Here is a 23,210-nt window from a genome sequence, read left to right on the forward strand (position 1 = left end):
TCAAGAAGGTAGCTTTTCACCACCATCTCAAGAGCTACTAGGGACAGGTAATAAATGCTAGTCCAACTAATGAAGCCTGCATCCATTAATGAATTAAAAGAAAGTTCAAATAGCCAACGACAAATAAAATTTTTGTCAATAATCTCCCCATGTTACAACAATGTTTTAACTTAGATGGTGGCAGTATTATTCCATAAAATGTGAAAATCCACACTCTATTATATTTCACAGGTCAGTGCCTGCTTCCTCCTCTGAGACAATGGGTTAATATACTGTCTGATGTGATGATAGCCACAGAACCTGGATGGTGCTGCCTGTCCCTTAATAGCATAGTTGATCTTATCAAAGATCAGCACAGCCTCAGCATTGCTGATTGAAGATGATCAATTGGGGTTCTCGTTCCTTGTTGATTTTAGCAGGTCTTTCGCTGGAAGGTCTGCTAGTGTGGATGATGGTGGAGAATTGTATCAGGATTGACTATAATTCATTCAAGAGGTAATCTGATAGGTTAGGGCAGTCTAGCCTGATTTTAATGAATCTACCCTGTATCTGCAGTTGGATTTGCTGGTGGAGAAGCACAGAGAGACATATCGGCGTATGTTGGAACAATTACTTCTGGCTGAGAAGTGTCACAGGCGTACAGTGTATGAACTGGAGAATGAGAAACACAAGCACACAGACTATATGAACAAGAGCGATGACTTTACCAACCTCCTTGAACAAGATCGTGAGAGGTAAGGATGAAGTGAACTTAGTGTCTCATTGTACAATTAATGGCAACAAATCATTGATGACATGATGTATAAAATAGCCAGAGAAGTATTACATTTCTGTAACACAGCAAATGTTTTTTCCAGAAATTGTATACCGTGGCAGCTAAGCGTATGATTAGATAATTAGCACATTTGAAATACAACGCCGCTCGTGATTGTGACTAACTCTCCATTTGAGACACAAGATAACTTTTTGTAGAAGTTTCAAGAAAACAGAATTACTTGCTTTTCATGGCTCTTTTGACTTTGATACTTGCTGCCATGCTGTGAATTTGGAGGAAAGAAATCTCATAAGAGGAAATAGTCACAATGCTTAGAGCAGACATGCATGCGCAAATACAATTTACTGTCTATGTGCAAAATATTAACACTTAAAAATCACTTCCATCTTCAATGATCAGAGAGGCTACAGTTGAAGTAAATTATATGATCTGTAATAAAAATAGCTGAAACACAATAAAAATTCCGCTCTGTCAGGACCCAATCAATGAGGTAAAAACAATGATTCCTGATGAAGGGCTTTTGCCCGAAACGTCGATTTCGCTGCTCGTTGGATGCTGCCTGAACTGCTGTGCTCTTCCAGCACCACTAATCCAGCAGGACCCAATCAAGACGAGCATTCAAATTACCATACATCGAGACACGTTATTACAAACTGCATGCACTCAACAAATGATTTAATCTTTTGATCGACTGTAGGCATGAAAATTCCTGAAAAGTAATGGAGCTCACTTTTGGCTTTGATCAATTTGCTTAAAATAAACATGTTGGCCACCATAATCTGCAACTTTGAAATTAACATTTGCGCAAAGGATAATGGTTATTGTATTTTTGCCAATGGTCCATTTTAAATGAAAGAAAACTATTGTGGATATCAAAACTCCAAAATAAACCAGTAAATTCTGGAAGTAGTGAAAATCAGGAGCAATGGTCGAACAAACAGAACTTGCATTTAAGATGATGGACTTTCATCAGAACTGGGACACCCACACTGCTCTTCAAATAAAGAGGTGCGACACTGTACACCCACTTGAAAAAGAAGGTGAAGTGTTACTGTCGTTTCTGAAAGACAGCACCTCAAAAAGTGCAATATTTCCTGACATGAGCCATCTGTTCTTATTATAATAGATAAGCTATTTTAGTTTAGTAAAACCAGTTTTGATCAGTAATTATGTTGCTGGATTGCGACCACATTTCCTGGCTCTATGAATGATGTTGTGATAATCTGATACTTCTTTTCCTGGTGACTGAATAATAAAACTCAACTTCTGCACTAAGAACCTCAGTTTCGTGAGGAACGTTCAACTTTCTCTAAAAGCTGGATTTTACCAAATGGACCAAGAGACAAAGAGGTAAAAACAATGACTGCAGATGCTGGAAACCAGATTCTGGATTAGTGGTGCTGGAAGAGCACAGCAGTTCAGGCAGCATCCGAGGAGCTTCGAAATCGACGCTTCGGGCAAAAGCCCTTCATCAGGAAAGGATGAAGGGCTTTTGCCCGAAACGTCGATTTCGAAGCTACTTGGATGCTGCCTGAACTGCTGTGCTCTTCCAGCACCACAAATCCAGAAAAAGAGACAAAGAGGGCAGGAAGAAGGTGTCAAAGAGATAGCCCAAAATCCTCTCGTGGACATGGCATATTATCAGAATTGGGAACCTGGGTGGTGTAGCTGTCCGCAGGGTGACCAAATGAGTTATTGTGTGCTCAATTGATCAAGGGCTTCTTCTCACTGTGGCTGCACTTTACTCCATTTTGGTAGAGTGAATGCTGTCAGATAAAACCTGACAGATTCTCAATGGTACCAATCTGCCAGTATTTCCTTTATGCTCACAAGATAGTGGCACTTAAGTTTGTCTCCTGGCTCCAATCTGCCAACCTTCCTACCGCTGGCAAAATGACATAAGGGCAGTGAGGCATTAAGCACCTCCAATATCTTCACATGCCAATTAGGCCAACGTTCCACTAAAGAGCTGGCAAAACTGTGGTCGTTGATCTCAATGTGGGTAATGGAATCATCACTTTAGATCTAAGACAGACAAACCAGGATATTTACCTAACAATGAAGGATTAGAAACTATGGAGGAGTAAAGAGATTCTGTAGTCAAGGTTAAAAACTCACTCACAGTTTGTACATAGTAAAAACTGTAATCAAAAAGCTGAGGAAGTGTTGGCCTTTTTGTCAAGGGGGTTGAACTATAAAAATGAAAATGTTTCAGTTGTGTAAGGGGTTGATCAGACTCTACCTAGATTTACTTTCTGTACCTCAGGAAGGATGTATTAGCTTTGGAGAGGATGCTGCACAGATTCCCTGGCATGATATCAGATAGGAGAAAGTGAGGACTGCAGATGCTGGAGATCAGAACTGAAAATGTGTTGCTGGAAAAACAACAGGTCAGGCAGCATCCAAGGAGCAGGAGAATTGACGTTTCGGACATGAGCCCTGAAGAAGGGCTCATGCCCGAAACGTTGATCCTCCTGCTCCTTGGATGCTGTCTGACAAGATATCAGAAAGTAAAAGGTTAAGTTATAAGACATGATTTGGAGATGCCGGTGTTGGACACTAGCTTCAGATTGGTACCATTGATGAAGGAGCGACGCTCCGAAAGCTAGTGTGCTTCTAATTAAACCTGTTGGACTATAACCTGGTGTTGCGTGATTTTTAACGCTAAGTTATAAGGACAGCTTGATGGTCATATTCTCTTAAATTTAGTAAGTTGACAGGTGGAGAAATCCATAACAATCTGTAATCTTAAAATGACAGCTGGACCATTCAAGAATGAATCAGGAAGCACTACGTTTTCAAACAACAGCACTGAAAATCTGGAATCTGTTTCTTCCAAAAGGCTGTGGCGACAGGACTGTTGAATGTTTCAATCTTTACATTGTGAAGTCAGGGTGGATAAATTGAGTTCAATATCAGCCTTGATCTAATTGAATAACAAACTAGGCTTAAGGGGTTGACTGATTTATCCCACTTTCTGCATTTTATGTTTTACCTCTCTTTCGTTTGCGATCCACTAGACTTATCTTGTTAAATTTCACCTTGGTAACACATGATCTGCACTTAATTTACCTGATTTTCTGGCTTACTTAGTTCAGTATTGTTGGTCTTCAGCATTGTAAACCTTGGTCTCTCAACTAGATTTCTCAACAGAAGTAATGCAGGTATGTGCCCTGCTTGAAAGGTGTGTGTTATGTAGACTCTACTAAATGTACTTTCCAAAGCTAGGCTGAACTTTCAAATATTCCAGAAGAAGACAAAGAAAATGCTTTGAAGACACTCTGATGCTGTCCTTGAAGCATGTTGGCAGTAAGCTCAATAACTGGGAGGAACCTGACATTTTTAGAATGGTGACAACTTATTCACCAAACTGCATCACACTTTCAGTCCCAATGCATTAACAATAAAACAGAACAGTGGCAGAAAAAGAAAGGAAGCGAATCTTGCATCCTGGATTCTATGACCTTACAGGACACCCTGCCCCATGTGCTTGAAGATCTGTGAATTAAGAATCAACCTGTTCAATCACAAGAAGATCAGTGTGCAGCACTGAGTAAACATCACCTTGAAACTGAGGGACAGACTCAGGCATTACTGGATGAATGTAATGTGAACTGAGCAAGATCACATCATTGGATAATATTATTGAGTATTATGACATTGTGTGTTTGGGATAGCAAGCAATTGTAAAATTATTGCATTCCCACCAGTTTAACCTGAAATAATAATTGTTTAACAATATCCAAATCTATCTGGAAGAAAACAATTTTTTAAAAAAGTTGCACTGCATTATCTACAATACTTATTTCTGTAACACTTTCCTGTTATTCTATGTCCATTGAATTATTTTTTCAGTCAGACTTGTTCCACTTGTCTATCACACTCGAATTGTAGCTATGTATTGTTCTTGGCTGTCATTGAGTCTGAGATTTTTCTCCAGGATAAGGCCACAGTGATACAGATTGCTTCAGCGTCATACTACCTTGTTGCCTGTTCTGTTGTCACGAACCCATTGCCTTTGCCTCCTTTCTCCTCACACTGACATATTTTCATGTTATAGAGTCGTAAAGTTATACAGCATGGAAACAGTCCCTTCGGCCCAACCAGTCCATGCCGAACATAACCTCAAATGAAACTAATCCCACCTGCCTGCTCCTGCCCCATATCCTTCCAAACCTTTCCTATTCATGTATCCATTCAAATGTCTTTTAAATGTTGTAATTATTCCCTCATCCACCACTTTCTCAGGAAGTTCATTCTATACATAAACCATCCCCTGTGTAAAAAGATTGCCTTTCATGTTTTTTTTAAATCTCTCTTCTTTCATCTTGAAAATGACCCCCAGTCTTGAAATCCCTCATCCTAGAGAAAAGACAACCACCTTTAACTCTATTTGTACTTCTCATTATTTTATAAACTTTTATCAGATTGCCTCTCAACCTCCTTTCCTGTGAGGAAAGTCCCAACCTATCCAGCCCTTCTTTATAACTCAAACTTTCCATACCCGACAACATCCTGAAAATCTCTTCTGAACCCTCTCCAGCTTTTGCTTGTTGTCTCTCCCCTCTGTCTCTACAACTGAGGGAAATCTTTTGCTTGGGTGGTCCAGCTAACCTTGCTGTTAATTGTCTCAGACTTCCAAAAGAGTACTCTGAGTCCTCCTCTCCCAAAGTCTGTAACTGATCAACCTTTTGGAAGAGTCTCTCTTGATCACTAGAATAATACATCCTACCAATGCTCAGCCCTTCCAAACCCTATAACTCATTAATCACAATTCCTACTCATCTCATTAGGTTTCCACTCCGCCTTGTTTCCATACTCGCCACCACTATGGGAGGCATGGTGGCTCAATGGTTAGCACTGCTGCCTCACAGCACCAGGAACTCAGGTTTGACCCCAGCCTTGGACGACTGTCTGTGTGGAGTTTGCACATTCTCCCCGTGTCTGTGTAGGTTTCCTCTGGTTGCTCTGGTTTCCTCCCACAATCCAAAGATGTGTAGGTTAGGTGAATTGGCCATGCAAAATTGCCCATAGTGTTCAGTTTTGTATAGGTTAGGTGCATTAGTTAGGGACAAAAATATATGGTTCCATGAGTTGCTGTTTGTAGAGTTGGTGTGGACTTGTTGGGCTGAAGGGCCTGTTTCCACACTGTACGGATTCTATGATTCACTATCACAATTCTGTCAGACTCAATAGTTCTGTGCTATTCTGAGACACATTTAGATTTGGCTAGGACGGAAATTCAGAAGCAAATTCTACATTATTGTCAGAGGCATTTATATTCTTTTTATCAACACAACCACTTAAATATCATTTTACTTCTGGATTCATCATGGATTCTGTGGCAGCAGGTCTACTGAACACAACATGACATTAGATTAACTCCAATATTTAGTGGGCCAATCCAATCACAGAATTTGAAGAACACTGGAAGCAGGAAAAGATTGGCTTTGACAATCGATTCAGGATGAACAAAGATTGCATCCTGTTTAATACACACATCCTGTTTAATACACACACCCCTTCTGGAGACAATAGGAATCAATAAGGAGAGAGAAACCTGGTGCTTTTGCAAAGTGTGCCCAGGAGGTCAATAGCAGGAGTATTGTGTTACATTAATGACCTACACAGTTCAGGACAAGCAGCTACAGTTTTACATTCAACAAATCCTCCTGTGTGTATTACCCTCTCCCACCTCACCATTGGCCTTGTCAGGCCTAAACCAGAACATTGCGTCACAGTGCCAGATTCGAGTAAAAACAGGTGACTACTGAAAATGTGATCCTCACTGCTAACTTCTTAAAAAATTTACTATGGATCTGACTGACATCTTACTGATGGAGCAGAATATCTTGTGGGTATGAACAATACAGACAGAAGCCTTCGGACTACAGAATATAGCGGATGCGTGTGTCTACTTCTTTTGTCTGTCTGTTTTTCCCTCCCTCTCTTTCTCCCTCCCTCTCTTTTTTTTCTTCCCCCCCCCCCATCTTTCTGACCCTCTCTCTCCCTTTCCCCCTCTCCCTCTTTCTCCTTTCCCTTTCTTCCCCCACTGTCTTTGCCCCCACTCCCTCTCTTCCGTCTTCCACTGCTTTTCCCTTTTCCCTTACCCCCCCTCCATCTCTTCCCCCTTTCTTCCCCCTTTTCTTGCCCTTCACCCCTTTCTTCCCCCTCTTTCTCTTCCCCCTCCCTCTCCTCCCCATCTTCCCCCTCTCTCTTTCTCCTTCTCTCTTTCTCCTTCTCTCTTTCTCCTTCCCTCACTTTCTTTCTCCTCTCTACCTCTCTCTCTTCCTCTTTCTCTCTCTCTCCTCTCTCTCTTCCTTCTTCTCTCACTCTGCTTCTCTCTTTCTCTCTCTCTTTCTCCTTCTCTCTCATGTCTCTTCCTCCTTCCTTAAGCACAAAAGGAAGCCTTTTATTAATCTGTTGTCTCAAGTTGTTTTTGTTAGTCAATAATTCAGAGACTTTTAAATTTGTGAACCAGTTGCTCTGTACTCCCATAAAAGCCTACTATAGGAAAAATGTTGTGAACCTTGAAAGGGTTCAGAAAAGATTTACAAGGATGTTGCCAGGGTTGGAGGTTTGACCTATTGGGAGAGGCTGAATAGACTGGGGCTATTTTCCCTAGAATGTCAGAGACTGAGGGGTGATCTTGTAAAGGTTTGTAAAATCATGAGAAGCATAGATAGGGTAAATAGATAAGGTCTTTTCACAGGGGTGGGGGTGTCCAAACTAGAGGGCACAAGTTTAATGTGACCTAAGGGGCAACCTTTTCACGCAGAGGGTAATGCATGTGTGGATGAGCTGCCAGAAGACATGGTGGAGGTTGGTACAACTACAACATTTAAAAGGCATCTGGATGAATAGAGGTATGTGGACCAAATGCCGGCAAATGGGACAAGATTTATTTAAGATATCTGGTCAGCATGGACAGTTTGGACCGAAGGGCCCATTTCTGGGCTGCATATCTCTATGATTGTATTTTGTCAACTCTCCCTGCAAGCAAAATTTCTCATATCCTCATGTATCTATCCACCACTGACAGTCAACCTCACCAAATACACTCCATCTATCAGCTGAACTATTGCAGTCGGTCATACCTGTTTCAACTCCTGCTGTAGTAGAAAGAAGAATGTAGAACAAAACAGAAAGGGAAGGAACCAGAGGCAACAAATGCAGAGGAGGAAATGCAGAAAAATAGATGCATCTTTGTTCTGTGGCCAAGAGACTTTTCAGTTTACTGGTGACAGAACAAAATAACATACACACATGTTTTATATAACAGTCAACTATGTTCTCTTGACTTCAGCAAGCAAGTGAAATTGAATCACTTTCATAATGACAATTTCATAATGACAATTGCAAATATGTGTCTTTTATCTCTCACAGGGCATTAGACACACAACAGAATTCCATGGACCTTATGGGTAATAAATCCTCAGAGGAGATTCCTTCTTCTGATGTTTTACCATCACAAGAATCATATGTGTTTTGCACAAGCTCAGATACTTGCATTTTGCTAAGGACATACTAGGTTAGATGACCAAAAGCATGGTCAATGACACAATTTTGCAGAGGATAGACTGTGGGACATCAACTAGGACTATATTGAAATAATCAAGCCTGACGGTAAAGGTAAAGTCACCACAGTTCCACTCTCTCTTTAGAAAGAGATGACGAGTGGTGGTTTAAACTGAGGGTTGCCACACTTCAAGTGAGAGGAGAGAGTAGGGTTAGGGGAATTGAATTGAATTCAATTTATTGTCACGTGTGCCAAGGCACAGTGAAAAGCTTTGTCTTGTGAGTATTACAGGCAGATCACAGAGTTAAGTAGCATAGATAAGTAAATAATAGGTATACAGTGGCAAAAACAAAAACACAGATGCAGGCAAATGTTGAGACTTTGTGAGTCCATTCAGTATTCTAACAACAGTAGGGTAGAAACTGTTTCAAAACTGGCTGGTGCGTGTGTTCAGGCTTCTGTACCTTCTCCCTAATGGTAGAGATTGTAGAAAAATATTGTCAGGATGGCATGATCTTTGAGAATGCTGGCAGCCTTTCCTTGACAGCGGGCCTGGTATATGGATTCTATAGATGGGAGGTTGGCCTTTGTGATTGGCCAAGCTGAGTTTACCACTCTCTCTAACCATCTCCGATCTTGAATGGTACAGTTGCTATACCACCTAGTGATACATCCAAACAGAATATTCTTGATGATGCACCTATAAAAGTTGGCAAGGGTATTTGCCATCATGCCAAATTTCCTCAGCTGCCTTAGGAAGAAAAGATGTTATTGGGCCTTTGTAACCAGTGCGTCCACATGAAGAGTCCAAGAAAGTTTGTTGTGGATGACCACTCCCAGGAACTTGACATTGTCCACTTGTTCCACCACTGTGCTGTTAATGTGTAGGGGGGCATGAGTAACATCCCGCCGAAAGCCAATAATGAGTTCCTTGATTTTGCCAGCATTGAGAGCTAGGATGTTCTTAGTGCACCATTTTTCTAGGTCTTCCACCTTCCGTCTGTTGTCTGTTTCGTCGCCATCTGAGATTCGACCGACTATGGTGGCGTCATCAGCGAACTTGTAAATGGCATTAGTCTGGTATTTGGCAATGCAGTCATAGGTATACAGTGAGTACAATAGGGGGCTGAGTATGCATGTCTGGGGGGCTCCAGTGTTGAGTGTTAGTGAGGATGAAATATTGTCTCCGGTCTTCACTGACTGTGGCCTGTAGGTCAGGAAACTGAGGATCCAGTTGCAGAGAGTGGGGCTTAGTCCGAGATCACTAAGTTTAGTACTCAGTCTCAAGAGGATAATAGTGTTGAAGGCTGAACTGTAGTCAATGAGTAAGATTCTCAAGTAGCTGTTCTTGATGTCAAGATGTTCTAGAGAGGAGTGAAGAGCAAGTGATAGGGCATCTGATATTGATGTTTTGGTCCGACAGGCAAATCGGAGTGGGTCAAGAATAGTGGGAAGGCTGGAGTTGATTAATGCCATGACCTGCCTTTCAAAGCACTTTATGACCACCGAAGTTAGGGCCACTGGGCGATAGTCATTGAGACATGCTGCATGAGCCTTCTTAGACACAGGGATGATGTTGGCCCTCTTGAAACAGTCAGGGACAGTGGCCTGCTGCAGGGAGAGTTTGAAGATGTCCGAGGAGACCTCTGTCAGTTGATCTGCATATGCTATGAGTGCACGGCCTGGTACTCTGTCCAGTCCCATCACTTTCCTTGGATTCACATGAAGGAAAACTGATCTGACCTCTGATGCAGTGACTGTTGAGATAGGTTCATCAGGACTTGTTAGGATAGGTGTTACCTTGCTGGTGAAATTCTGCTCAAAGTGAGCATAGAAGGCATTAAGACGACTTGGGCAGGATGTGTCATTGTCTGCTATCTTGAGAATGAGGTTGAGAATGAGAGTCCTTCATTGTAATATCAGCTGGTCCAGGAATTGAACCACGCTGTTGGTTTTGACCTTGCATTGCAAACTGCTTGTCCAGTCAACTAAGCTAACCAACCTCCAATAGTCAAGTGACAAAGAGAGGATAGACTGTTTCAGATGAGACAGCAGATGAGACATGACAAGTGGCAAAGTCAAGCATAGTTTAGATGGATCAGTGGTCATACTGATGACACAAGAAGGAGGTCATAATCATGGGGTTAAATTTAAGGTTGCAATCCATTCACTGTAACCTCAGACCTTTGCCAGGGACATGCATGGAGTCAGTAGATGGGGAACTGAAAACAAAAAATGCTGAAAATCACAGTGGGCCAGGCAGCATCCATGGAGAGAAAGCAAGCTAACGTTTCAGAACATAGTTTGGTGTAGGGACTGAAACCAATGGCTTCAGTCTTTCCAATATTTATTTGGTTGAAATGTCTACCTATCTGGTACTGATCCTTCGGTAAGCAGTCAGATAACAGCAGCAGTCAAATGAATAGCATATATTATTAAGCAACACACCACTCCTGAGGAGTTATGCACAACTAATTAAATATATTTGAATTAACAAAGGTTTGCCATTTGAAGTCATCTTCCTGATATACTCACGTTTTTGACGGCTTTAACTGACTACTCCCCAACCATCTACACCTAAACCCCTGCACAATGTTAGATTTTCCCCTGGAAACCCCTTCTCCCCATTTCCACTCAACAGAATTTGTGTGACTTTCAAATGTTGTCCTATCCCTTGACTACTATCCTAAATCTCTAGACCTCAAACATTATCCACAGGGGATGTTATTGTTATTAATGACAGTTTTCAATTTTATACCTGCCTTTTGTAGTTTTGTGATTATAACAGGATATTATAACAATTCATTTCGATGTTCAATTGACTGAGAGCTGAGAGGATCAGACTGTGGCTTCCATGTTTAATTGTGCTTCCAGTTAGTGAAACTCTGATATTTGGATATTATGATCTGTACTAATGTGAGACAGAGGCTCTGTGTGATGAAATTTCCAAAACTAACTCCTACATCAATGTGAGATTGTGTTAATTCAGTCACATTCTATATCCATTCTTTCCCAGCCAAATTTTGAATGTAACCACAGATTGATTCTATAGCTTGCAAATTTGAGACTCAGTTGGAAAATATATGTTGTAATTTGACATTTAGTTTTGAGGCCAACCTCGTTGTATAAATGAATGGAATTATATACAATTAGCCCTACATATTATGTTGCATGAGAAAAGTAAATTCCTTCTGAGGTGAGTAATTCCTTTTGTGGTTTCTTGAAGAAATAGCTCGTCAAGGTTCAAAGTTACCCTTTGTGGGCCAAGAAAACATTGATTCTGTTAACATTTTCTTTTCCACAACTGATTAAAAATGTCTTGAATAGACAGAAGATAAGAACGTGTGTCTGATGGAAGTATTTTTGACATAAATTATGGGAGAGAAAATGTTGCTGTTTAAAGATTGGATTCTACTTGTTTGCAGGACAATTGTGTTGCTGTTATTTGAGTTGCTGATAAGTGCCATTATGCAGCAATGCCCATTGAATGGGAAACAACAGGATCCTTGGAAGTAAAGACTCATTCCCACCATACAGTTTTCTGATTTTCTCGGCAGATTCTCTGTCCCCTCAGGAATGTACAGGCCAGTCTCTAAGCAATGCATCATTGCACATTCCTTTCTGCTGCTATCATTCTGACTGCTCTTCTGGTGGTGTAATGTTAGGACCAGGTCACTCCTGACAGAGAGTTCTAATCCATAAACAATAAAGGAATGTTGCTGCACCACTAACCACAACCCCCAAATCACACCACCCCCACAATCCCAATCCCCATTCATCACACCTTTTGAAGAACTTCATCATTTCAGTTTTGTAAAATAAAATTATTCTGAATGTCCTCTTTCTGTCTTTAAAGGAGTCTGACTTGAATGTACCAATACAACACTCTCCCTCTACCATTTACATTAGTACTAAGAACTATTTTGGTGCACAGTGGACATCTCTATGACTCTATGACTCTATGGAGAAAAACAGTAATGGACCAGAATATTTACTCATTCATGGGATTTCAGTCATACTGGTTAGGCCAGTATTTATTTCCTATTCCGGATTTCTCTGGAGAAGGTGATGGTGAGCTGCCTTTTTTCCTATCGAGCACACAAAGTCAAACAGGAAAGGTGGCTCAACCATGGTTTACCAAAAAAATTAGGGATAGTGTTAGATCCAAAAAGAAGACATAAAAAATTGCTAGAAAATGCAGCAAGCCTGAGGATTGGGAGCATTTTAGAATTCAGCAAAGGAGGACAAAATGCTTGATTGAAAGAGGGAAAATAAAGTGAGTATAAACTTGCAAGGAACATAAATACTTCTATAAATAGGTGAAAAGAAAAAAATTATATAAGACAGAAGATTAGAAGTTAATGGAGTTGTGGTTAATAAATCCTCAGGGCCTGGTAATCTGCATCCAAGTATTGCCCCTGGAAATATTGGATGCATTTGTGGTGATCCACCAAAATTCTGTAGACTATGGAGCAATTCTCATAGATCGGACAACGGCAAATGTAAATCCATTATTTAAAAAGAGGAATAGAAGGGAAAAACACAACTATAGTCGAGTTAACCTAACATCTGTAGTGAGAAAAACTTAGAATCTATTGTAAAAGATGTGAAAACAGAATGTTTGGTAAACATTAGCACAACTAGACAAAGTGAGCGTGGGTTATGAAAAGCAGATCATGCTTAACAAAAGTAGTGGATCTTTTTGAGGATGTGACTAGTAGAAAAGATAAAGGAGAATCCATGGATATTGCGTATTTGGATTTCAAGAAGCTATTGATAACTATACAAGAGACCAGTGGGCAAAATTAAAAAACATGGGTTTGGGATAATGCATTGGGATTGAAAAATGTTGACAGCCCAGAAACAGAGGGTGGGAATGAATGTGTCTTTTCCTGCTGACTAGTAGTTTACCACAGGGATCACTGTTTAGGCCCCAGTTATGCAAGATATATATAAATGACTTGGATGAGGCAGCCAAATATAATATTTTCAAGACACAAAACTAGGTGGGATTGAGTTGTGAGTTGAGGGCAAATCTAAATAAGTTGAGTGTGTGGGAAATCTCATGGCAGATGCAATATGACATGGCTAAATGTGAAATTATACATTTTGGTGTGAAAAACAGAAAACCAGAGCATTATTTATCTGGTGATTCATTGGGAAATGTCGATGTGCAATGAGATCGGAGTGCTCTTGCACAACAGTCAATGAAAATGAACAGGCAGGAACAGCAAGCAGTTAGGTGGACAATATTGGCCTTCATTGCAAGTGGATCTGAGTTAAGAAGTAGGGATGTCTCACTGCAGTTATGATGAAGAGGTGCCAGTGTTGGACTGGGGTGGACCAAGTTGAAAATCACACAATACCAGGTTATAATCTAACAGGTTTATTTGGAAATATGAGCTTTTGGAGCACTGCTCCTTCACCAGTGGCGAAAATGTGTTGCCGGAAAAGCACAGCAGGTCAGGCAGCATCCAAGGAGCAAGCGAATCGACGTTTCGGGCATGAGCCCTTCTTCAGGAACTTCTCTTTCCAATCCTCCCACTTCACTTCCACTGACACCCTCCTTCGACTGACTGATCTGGTCTTCACCCTGAACAACTTCTCTTTCCAATCCTCCCACTTCATCTCTTCCTCCTTCACCAGTGGGGCAGGATCATAAGACACAGAATTTATAGCACGAGATCATAGTGTCATGTATCTGATATGATATATTCAACAAATTACTGCAGTTATACAGCTCTTTAGTAAGACTGCATCCAGAGGTCTCTATGAGAGGATGTACTTGCCATAGATGGAGCTCAGCAGAGGTTCACTAGTCTGTTACTGGGGAAAGCAGGACTGTTATATAGGGAGAGATTGGTTTTACTGAGGTTGTCTTCATGAGAATTTAAAAGAATGAGAGAACATCTGATTGAAACAAGTAAATCCTAACAGGGTTAGATGCAGACAAACCAGATTTAGGAATGTTGTTTTCCCTTTTTGAGGAATCTAGAACCAGAGGTCATAGCCTCACAATAGAGAGTAGGCCACTTTGGACTGAGATGAGTAAACAAAGCTTCACTCAGAGAATGATGAACCTGGGAAATTCACCACTGCAGAAGGCTGTGGAGATGGTTCCTCACTAAATATATTCGAGAAAGAGATTGATAAGTTATTATATATTAAAGGCATCAAGGCGTTTGGATAGGAAACAGGAACAAAGTTTTGAGAAAGAGGATCTGCCCTGATCATTTTGAATGGTCAAACAGGATCACAGGGCAAATGGTTAATCCTGCTCCTAGTTTCTATGTTTTTTGAAACGTTGCAGTCCTTGGGTATGGGGCTATTCACAATGCTGTTAGAAACAGAATTCCAATTTTTGAATAAGTGACATGGCAGCTTCCGAGTCAAGATGATATGTGGCTTGAGTTTGTCATGTTCCTATGCAGCTGCTAACTTTGTCCATCTAGGCGACTGAGGTTTTAAAAATGCCGTTAGAGGAGCCTTTGTGAGTTACTGCAGTGAATCTTGTAAATGAGCCACACTGCTGCCACTGTGCATTAGTTGTGGAGTGAGTGAATGTTGAAGGCGGTGAATGACGTACTAATCAAGCAGGCTGCCTTACTCTGTGTTGGGCTTCTTGAGCTTTGTTGATGTTGCATTCAACCAGACAATAGCTGTTAAAACATGGGCAAAAATAATAGCACCAGTTAAATGGTACAGCAACTCCAAGTGAGGAGTTGATGTGGTGTGGAATGTGAATATCCACAAGTTGCTGTCCAGATTGCACAACTCTGCAGTTACTTTTACTAGAATGGCATTGCACTTTTGGGCTTTCATTTTTTAGAAAATGTGCTTTCTCGTTAACATGTCCATTACCCTTACCACAAAGTTCATTCTTGTCATCATAAGTGCAGATCTCTTTTTACAGCATGATAATTGTTCATAACTGCCTTTTGCACCAACAATAAACAGTTGCAAGTGTGCAATCTCATTTGTTAAAGTTTGGAAAGTATGGAATTATGTTACAATTTTCCATATTTTCCTGTTTCTTTTTCTCTCATAATCCAATTATATTTGCCGATCTTTTTATTTGTTTTTCTGAATTTAGAATTACCACTCTCTTTTCCACTTAACCTTCTTCCCAGTCTGGTCAGTGCTTACTTCCCAATCCCTAAGTTTGCCCTGTTCACTCAGGTCCCAGATGCCCTGATATGTTAGCAGTACGTGCTTGTTGCTAAGATCTTTCTGAATTGCAGGGTGCAAGAGTAAGTCTACCTAACAGCTTTTAGCCCTGCAACAGGTCATTCTGATCCAGTAAGTCTAGCAGTGTCATGATCCTATTAGTTTAATAATGTTTCAGTCTCATTTCCAAACACTGTTTGTTAGAACCAGGGAAAATACTCAGCTGAGAGAGATAATGTGTGCTTTGGAAATAAATGCTGTGAGCAACTGGTAAGAAGTTGGTATCAAGGAAACATCATCAGCTCTCAGTTAACTGCAGTATTTGTTGTATGGCTGTACTTGTTTCTAGATTAGTGGTGCTGGAAGAGCACAGCAGTTCAGGCAGCATCCAAGGAGCTTCGAAATCGACGTTTCGGGCAAAAGCCCTTCCCGAAACGTTGATTTTGAAGCTCCTTGGATGCTGTCTGAACTGCTGTGCTCTTCCAGCACCACTAATCCAGAATCTGGTTTCCAGCATCTGCAGTCATTGTTTTTACCCTGTACTTGTTTCTAACTCACCTTCCAAGGTAACCCAGAGAAGAAGATTCTAAGAAACAAGCTCCTTTCCATTCTTGAAGGGTCATAAAATTCAAGTCTATGGGCCTAGTGTGGGAAAGTGGGATGAGTGTAAGTAGTAGAATATTTTTGATGATATGGTGTCAATAGGTCCATGGTCCTTACTTTACTGCCAAGTGAAATATTCCTTCTTGTTGAGCAAACTATTCACAAAAAAAGGTACAAATGAAAATAGAAATGGCAATAAGGCAATTGCTTTTGGGAAGTCAGTGGATTTACAGTTTACACAATCTGGAAAATTTATTGTATTTGCTTAACAAGATGTGACCTCTCTGATCAGAATATTAAGCATTTGTTATTGGCATCAGGCGATTGGAGTTCAAAGGAACAAAGGCTACTTATCAAAAACACTATGTCAGCACCTTTTTCCATCCACCTTCTCACAGGTCAAAAATTCTACATGTTATGTGTTGGGGTCTTGTGGTGCAAGAGACAGGACACCCACGATCAAGTTCTATCTCCAGAAGTGCACAATGACATCTTTCCCAAGTTGATTAGGAAGTATTCACAAGGCTTTGGGCCAAGTGCTGGAAAATGGGATTAGAATGGATGATTGTTTATGGACGGTATGGTATCTTAGTGGTAGTATTGCTGCCTCATAGTGCCAAGGACCTGGATTTGATAACAGCTTTGGGCAACTGTGTGGAGTTTGCACATTCTTCCAGTCTCTGCATGGGTTTCCTCTCACAGTCCAAAAGTTAGGTGAATTGGCCATGTTAAATTGCTCATAGTGTACAGTGATGTGCAGACTAAGTGGTGGGAAATGAAGGGTTACAGAGATAGGTTAGGGATGAGATGCTCTTCAGAGTATGGGCCAAATGGCCTGCTTCCACACTGTAGGATTCTGTGATACTAAAGAATGCAGGAGGAAGGAGAAATGAGTAAATCAAAGTGTACAAGAGATCAGCAATAATATGTTATATAAAAATTTAGATGCATACCATCATGGATCCCAGTAATCAACCATTAAGAAGAAACGTTAGCAAAATTGTAGTGGTAGACTTGTAGGTATGACGTTGTGCACTTTGAGGATATGACAAATAAGATCTTCATAAAATCTTAGTGGACCACCCAAGTTAGGTTAGATGCATGTTAGGTGAATTGGCCATGCTGAATCGCCCTTAATGTTCAGGGATGTATAGGTTAGGTGCATTAATCAGGAGTAAATGTTGAGTAATAGGAACGGGTTTGGTTGGGATATTCTTCGGAGGGTCGGTGCAGACTTGTTGGGCCAAAGGGCCTGCTTCCACATTGTAGGGATTCTTTTTCACATCGTGGAGTCCGCTCATTATACATGATCAGCATTGTGATACAACGACAAAACAGAATTATAAGCTCTATGTCTACCCAATTGTAATATTTTAACACTCTAAAATAATTAGATCCTAGGGGATTTGATAGTATCATCAAAGATTTTAAAATAATTGAAATTCAGTTGAGCTTTTGAATTAATCATGTGTGTTCAGGCCATGTACACGAGTGCCAAACATTACATCAGTTATGTGTATAACTGCAAGGTATTAAAAATAAATTCCCACTTTAGCAGAGAGTATTTCTGTTTGTGGTGGGTTTGATTAAAGGGAACTGAAGAATATGAGGAGGAACAGCTGTAGCACCAAATACAACATAAAAAAGGCAGGAAAATGCTGAACAAGCAGGAACTCAGGAGAGCTATTGAAGGACCAAGGGAAAATATGTTTGGAAAAACACTTCTTATTGTTTGAGAAAAGACATACAATGTTTGTCATGAATTCATTTCTCAACTCATCCTTGGGATTTGGGAAGAGCCAGAATTTATTGCTTGCTCACTAATTGTTCTGAGTATGTGGCTGTTCACTGTTTTCTTGAATTTGTGACAATTCAAGTGGTGAAGGTACGTTTGTCAGGAAGGGACTTCCAGGTATTTGGAAGGAGCAACAATGCATGACCATGCCATGATTGTGTCTGTTTTTTGCATAAAACTTTGAGGTGATATTATTCCTATGGACCTGTTAGCCCTGTCCTTCCAAATGCAAAAAGTTACAGGTTTATGATACTGACAGCAGGCAGTTTAAGTATCTAACAGGATGACGACAATAATTTCCATTGTACCAGGTGTTGCTGCTACTTCAAGTTGTTCTAGTAACTGAGCTGGCTAACTAACAGGATCTAGATGGTAGCGTGATTTGAAATGATCCTTTCTACTGTGGCTTTAAATTTGATTCCATCAAATAATAAAGAATAAAAGTTTGGTCCTCTCCTTTCTGCTGTAAAAAAAATTATGTGAAATATGATTAAGCTTTCTCAAAACAGTGAGTACAATTCCAGATCAAAATGTTGTCCAAAATCATTTTTTTTCTAATGCACTCATCAAGGCTACAAGAATGACTGCTGTGGGAAATGATACATTAACAGTTGTTGTTCTGTGGTTTGAATTAAGGAAAATAAGGCTGCGAAGAAGGAACTTTATGCTGCAGCTTTACCTGAACTGGGCATACTTGATGCTGAGGTGAAAGTGAGCTTTAGAATACTTGATGCTGACACTGGATACAAAAAGTTAAATTGTTCTATTTATCAGTACTAATGTTCCTTAATTAACTAAAGACAAAGTAGCTCCAACATAAACAGTGTGCATGTTTTGGTGAGATAGTTGCCATAACCTCAATTACTCAATCTTTTATTGACAGGAATGTATCCTTAGGCCTTGTGAGGGAGATGGCAGCTTACCAATGTTTTAGAAATTTTATTGGTTCCCATAGACAGTTTCATGTGAACCTTTGCCCATGTCTCCATAACAATCTTAGGGGAATACTGGGCAAGTGCTTTCAGGATTCAGAAAAGATCAACGTTTCTGTGGTTGTTTCAACAGTAAGGACTTATAAACCTTGTTTGTTTCTTTGTAATCAAATATTAAAACTTCTGCTCTAGTTATAATTCAGCACTATGGTGAATGGTAGCTTATTATCCAACTACAAAAGCACAGCTGCATGACAATACTGTGTAACCATGTTCAAAGGTAAATGATTCAATTTGGCACAAAGCATCTCAGCACCTGTAAGAAATCAGAGTCATAAAGGAAATTCCATATGTCAGACTCCATACGCTAGGAAGCATTATGCAAGACTACCATCGTGCCTTGGATAACATGGCTGTGATTAATTGAAAGGTGTATTTAATTAAAGTTATTGCAAATCGAGTGTTGTAGAAAGAAAAATGCGAAGTGTTGTTTTTTTTTCTGACAGCACTTGAATTTCTCCAAGTTGATGGTAGGTGCAGATTCCATATCTGGTGTAAGTTGCAAAGTGTTTGACATTGAGAACTATTTGGGTCCACAATTCTTCAGTATTCCCCTAAGATTGTTATGGAGACATGGGCAAAGGTTCACATGAAACTGTCTATGGAAACCAATAAAATTTCTAAAACATTGGTAAGGTGATCAAACAAATTAGCCATAGTTGATTACACTACATCATTCTTTACGCTCTTCTTTAAATTTAAAGGTACAGTGCCATGTATTTTCTTTAAAATAGTGAAAAAACATTGTTTTGTAAACTTTCAATAATATAATCTGTTACTACCGTGATATGAATAAACTCAGACTACTGGTTCTTGATTACAAGCAATCAAGACTTACTTTATTTGTATACTTGAGAATTCTGGACATTGACTGAGGAATAATACAAAGCAGTAATCCAAATTCTAGTGCTCATTTAATCTCAACAATAGCTAAATATAAAACTGATACAATAACACAAACAAATTAACTTCGGCCAAGCCACAGATAAAGAATGGTCCATTTGTCAAGGCTAGGCACCCCCACCTGTACTATACATTTGCAACATTGATTTACCTAAGAACTGAGGTTTGGGAACAGGGTATTTTCAAAGGTTTGTATGCTAAAAAAAACCCCAAAGAAGTCAATAAACAAGGTAATTAAAAGTTAGAATAAGATAAAACAGGAGCAAAGGTGGACGGAATAGCTTAGTCCCTGATCTAGATTGAGTTAACTGATTTCAGCAGTAAGGCAATAAGGGTACTCACAATTTCTGAGTCTGTGTCTTAGAGTAGGAAAGTGTAATTTCCTGATCACAATCTGTTGAACCTCACCAGGATGCTTGCTGATATGAGGCTGATTTTGTCATCCTAATGTTGGGCAAACTTGCAGCAGGCGACTGACAATGGATATGCAGTGAATATAAATATAAAATTCTCTGTCAATTCCCACTAGTTACCATTTGACTAGTATGACAAGCATACCAGTTTATACCTGTTGAGTACCAATAGGTTCTCAAATGCCTTGATCATCTTGAATTTTCCTAAATTTGAGATGCTCAGTGAGGTAGTTAGGATTGTGAAACTTTGTGAAACTTGTGCAGTTAGTCGGTTCATGAACCTTGATGAAAGCCAGTTGTGAATCATTTGTCAGCGAAGTTTAAAGATCTTTCAAACTTCAAATGCTATAATGATATGCTTTCTGATAGGTTACATGTGTTTATAATGCATATAAGCATAATAATCATCGGCCTCTGTCTAAAAAAGATACCATTAAAATGAGTGGCATTGTTTTAGATGCATTAAAATACTTTCTTCAGTAGATAAAGTGTTATTTCACATTCAGTATTGCAAATAATCTATTCATGCATATCTGGACCTAATACACCAATTCTTATATCAATGTATAGTTTAGACTTCTGCTGAAGCTTTGAAAAAACTCACTCCTTGTATTGACAGACCATCTATTGAAAACTTGGGGAAAAAATGACTACCCATCTATTCAATCAACTTCAAAGGCACCATTATATTGAAGCCTAGATGGTTTATTTTGACAGCTTTGGAATGGAATCATATTATGGATATTTTTCCCACTAATAGATTTAGCTCAATAGGGGTTTTCTCTACAGTTCTCAATAGGACTGTCAATTTCATTACGTTGACAGTTTTATGAGCTCTTGATATGATTAAAGTGCATTGAAGAAGTTTTGGCCCAACCCAGATTCTTGAGTCAATAATGAAAATTATGCCTATGAACTTTGAGTGCAAACAAGGTTGGTGATACCCACACACAGAGAGTAATTGTGTTAGCAAGCACTTCATAAGTGGTTAATATTTTGAATTGTTGCCTGTATAGGGCAATTGTAGTGAGAATAACAAAAATATTTGTGAGACAGCTAGGATTGTGATTTGAACTCAACATTTCCAATATCAGAATGAACTGCATGCGTACATGAGATTCCTCATCAACACCAATTTTTGTGATCTATGTTTATTTGAGTAAATTGCAGTCTAATGTTTAACCAGATGTTCATTAAAATCTTTTTAAAGGAGTTAATTGAGTCAGTATTTTCTGCTTTTCACCTTGGTGCATTTTATATATTGACTCAGGTTTATAATTGTTGAGTAAAAATTCTAAGAATGTACTGAGGGTGAGAATTTCCCAACAATATGAGACCAAAGAAAGGCATCATGCACAGCTTCTTCAGAATATCCAGGGAGCAGAGGATCCCAAAACAGACTGGTCTCAAACAATGCAGGCAGTCATTAGCCAATGTGATGTAATCATTGACCAGCTGGCATTGGTACAATGAGGAAGGCTCAATTTTAACATTGTAGATGATTCACAATTGACTCAAGTGCTTCTGGATTTGGGAGGTGAAAGCCTCTGCCCTTAATTTCTATTGAACAATCCTTGCTAGAAATGTGTATTAAAACAAGCTCATATTCTACTCTAATCATTCCTCTGAAGACAAATATCCTACAATTTCACTGTAAAGAAAGATCACTGAAAGCCACAGACTGATACAGACCAAAGGTGACCATTGGCCATTGTATCTATGTAGTTCTTTGGAAGAGCTATCTAATTAATTCTATTTCTATGATCTTTCTGATTTTTAAAAAGTATTTATTCAGTTCTGCTTTGAATGCTACTACTGAATGTGTTTTCGTTATATCATTTCCTTAAGAATAATGGCTGCAGGATGAATGCATTTGTTTATTTCTTTTAGCCGACATAGAGAAGATGCCCTTCAGGGAAAAAAAAAGCCCCTTCCTAGTCATTGGCTAACACCTATAGTGCATTCTCAGAACTTTTACTCAAGAACCTGCCTTAATAATGAACTGTTTTTTCAGAAGATCAGATTGGCTATGCAAATATTATTTTTACGCACAAATATACCATGACAATACACATCTACACTGATACTGATAATTACTGATAATGCTGATAATTAAGCAGCTTTCAATTGTTCATTTTAATTTCATAAATACTTCTTGAAACTTCCTCTTAATCTTTGTGACTAACCCACCTAAATAGACTTTCTTATTGACTTCAAGAAAATTCTTTGGATCCTTTAACAATAAGGGGGTGATAGTTTATGTTTCTGTCACGTAGAGTATATCTCTATGCAATAGATTAATCACACTCACTCTGACACCATTACCTCACTTGTCAGGTGTTTAAAAACAAAATGATTGTCTCTTTTTCCAAGGCTGAGATGATTTATTAGCGTATGAGGTAATGCTCTGTAAATAAATAACATTGATGTCAGTTTGTTCAGAGTCTTGTTTTATGACTGTACAGCAGCTTTTTCAATATGTGGTTAACACTTTCCTCATGAAAACATGGACTAAAAAAAATCTGCCATTAAAGCATTTTTTTAATATACCTCAATCTCTAGAAAGTTTCCATTCAGATTAAGTGCTGCAAGGAATTAGGCACATTGGGTCATTTAGGGTCTGAACTTTTGACGCAATGTCTAGAATTAATATTCCAGGGCTCTGAAGAAGGGTCATTGTACCCAAAAGATTAACTCTGCTCTCTCTCTCTCTCTCTATAGATGTTGCCAGACGTGCTAAGTTTCTTGAGCAATTTGTGTTTTTGCATGTATAATATTCCAACTTCTGATTAAAAAAAACACAAAGGTTAATTCCATGTCAAGATGTTGTGTGGCAAGGAGGGAGCTTGGAGGTTTTTGAGTTTCTATTTGCACTTAATCTTCCAAGCGATGGAGGCCATAGATTTTGAAAGAAGTGTTGAAGAAGTTTAGGAGAGTTGCTGCAGTGCGCTTTGTAGATGGTACGTGCTGCTGCAGTTGTGATGGAGAAATGAATTTTTAAATTGGTTGATGGAGTGCTAATCAAGCAGGCTGCTTTATCCTG

General features: G+C 39.4%; 1 protein-coding gene across 2 annotated transcripts in view; it reads left to right on the forward strand.

Annotated features, from left to right (window-relative positions):
- Positions 1 to 23,210, forward strand: part of LOC140483152 (filamin-A-interacting protein 1-like) — a 228,905-nt gene that overhangs the window by 128,615 nt on the left and 77,080 nt on the right. For both annotated transcript variants that reach the window (XM_072581168.1, XM_072581167.1), the window contains exon 4: positions 556 to 734. In XM_072581168.1, coding sequence (XP_072437269.1) covers positions 556 to 734 — 179 coding nt within the window. The remainder of the gene's footprint in view (positions 1 to 555; positions 735 to 23,210) is intronic.

This window comes from Chiloscyllium punctatum, chromosome 11 (assembly GCF_047496795.1).
Source record: "Chiloscyllium punctatum isolate Juve2018m chromosome 11, sChiPun1.3, whole genome shotgun sequence".
Taxonomy (NCBI): domain Eukaryota; kingdom Metazoa; phylum Chordata; class Chondrichthyes; order Orectolobiformes; family Hemiscylliidae; genus Chiloscyllium; species Chiloscyllium punctatum.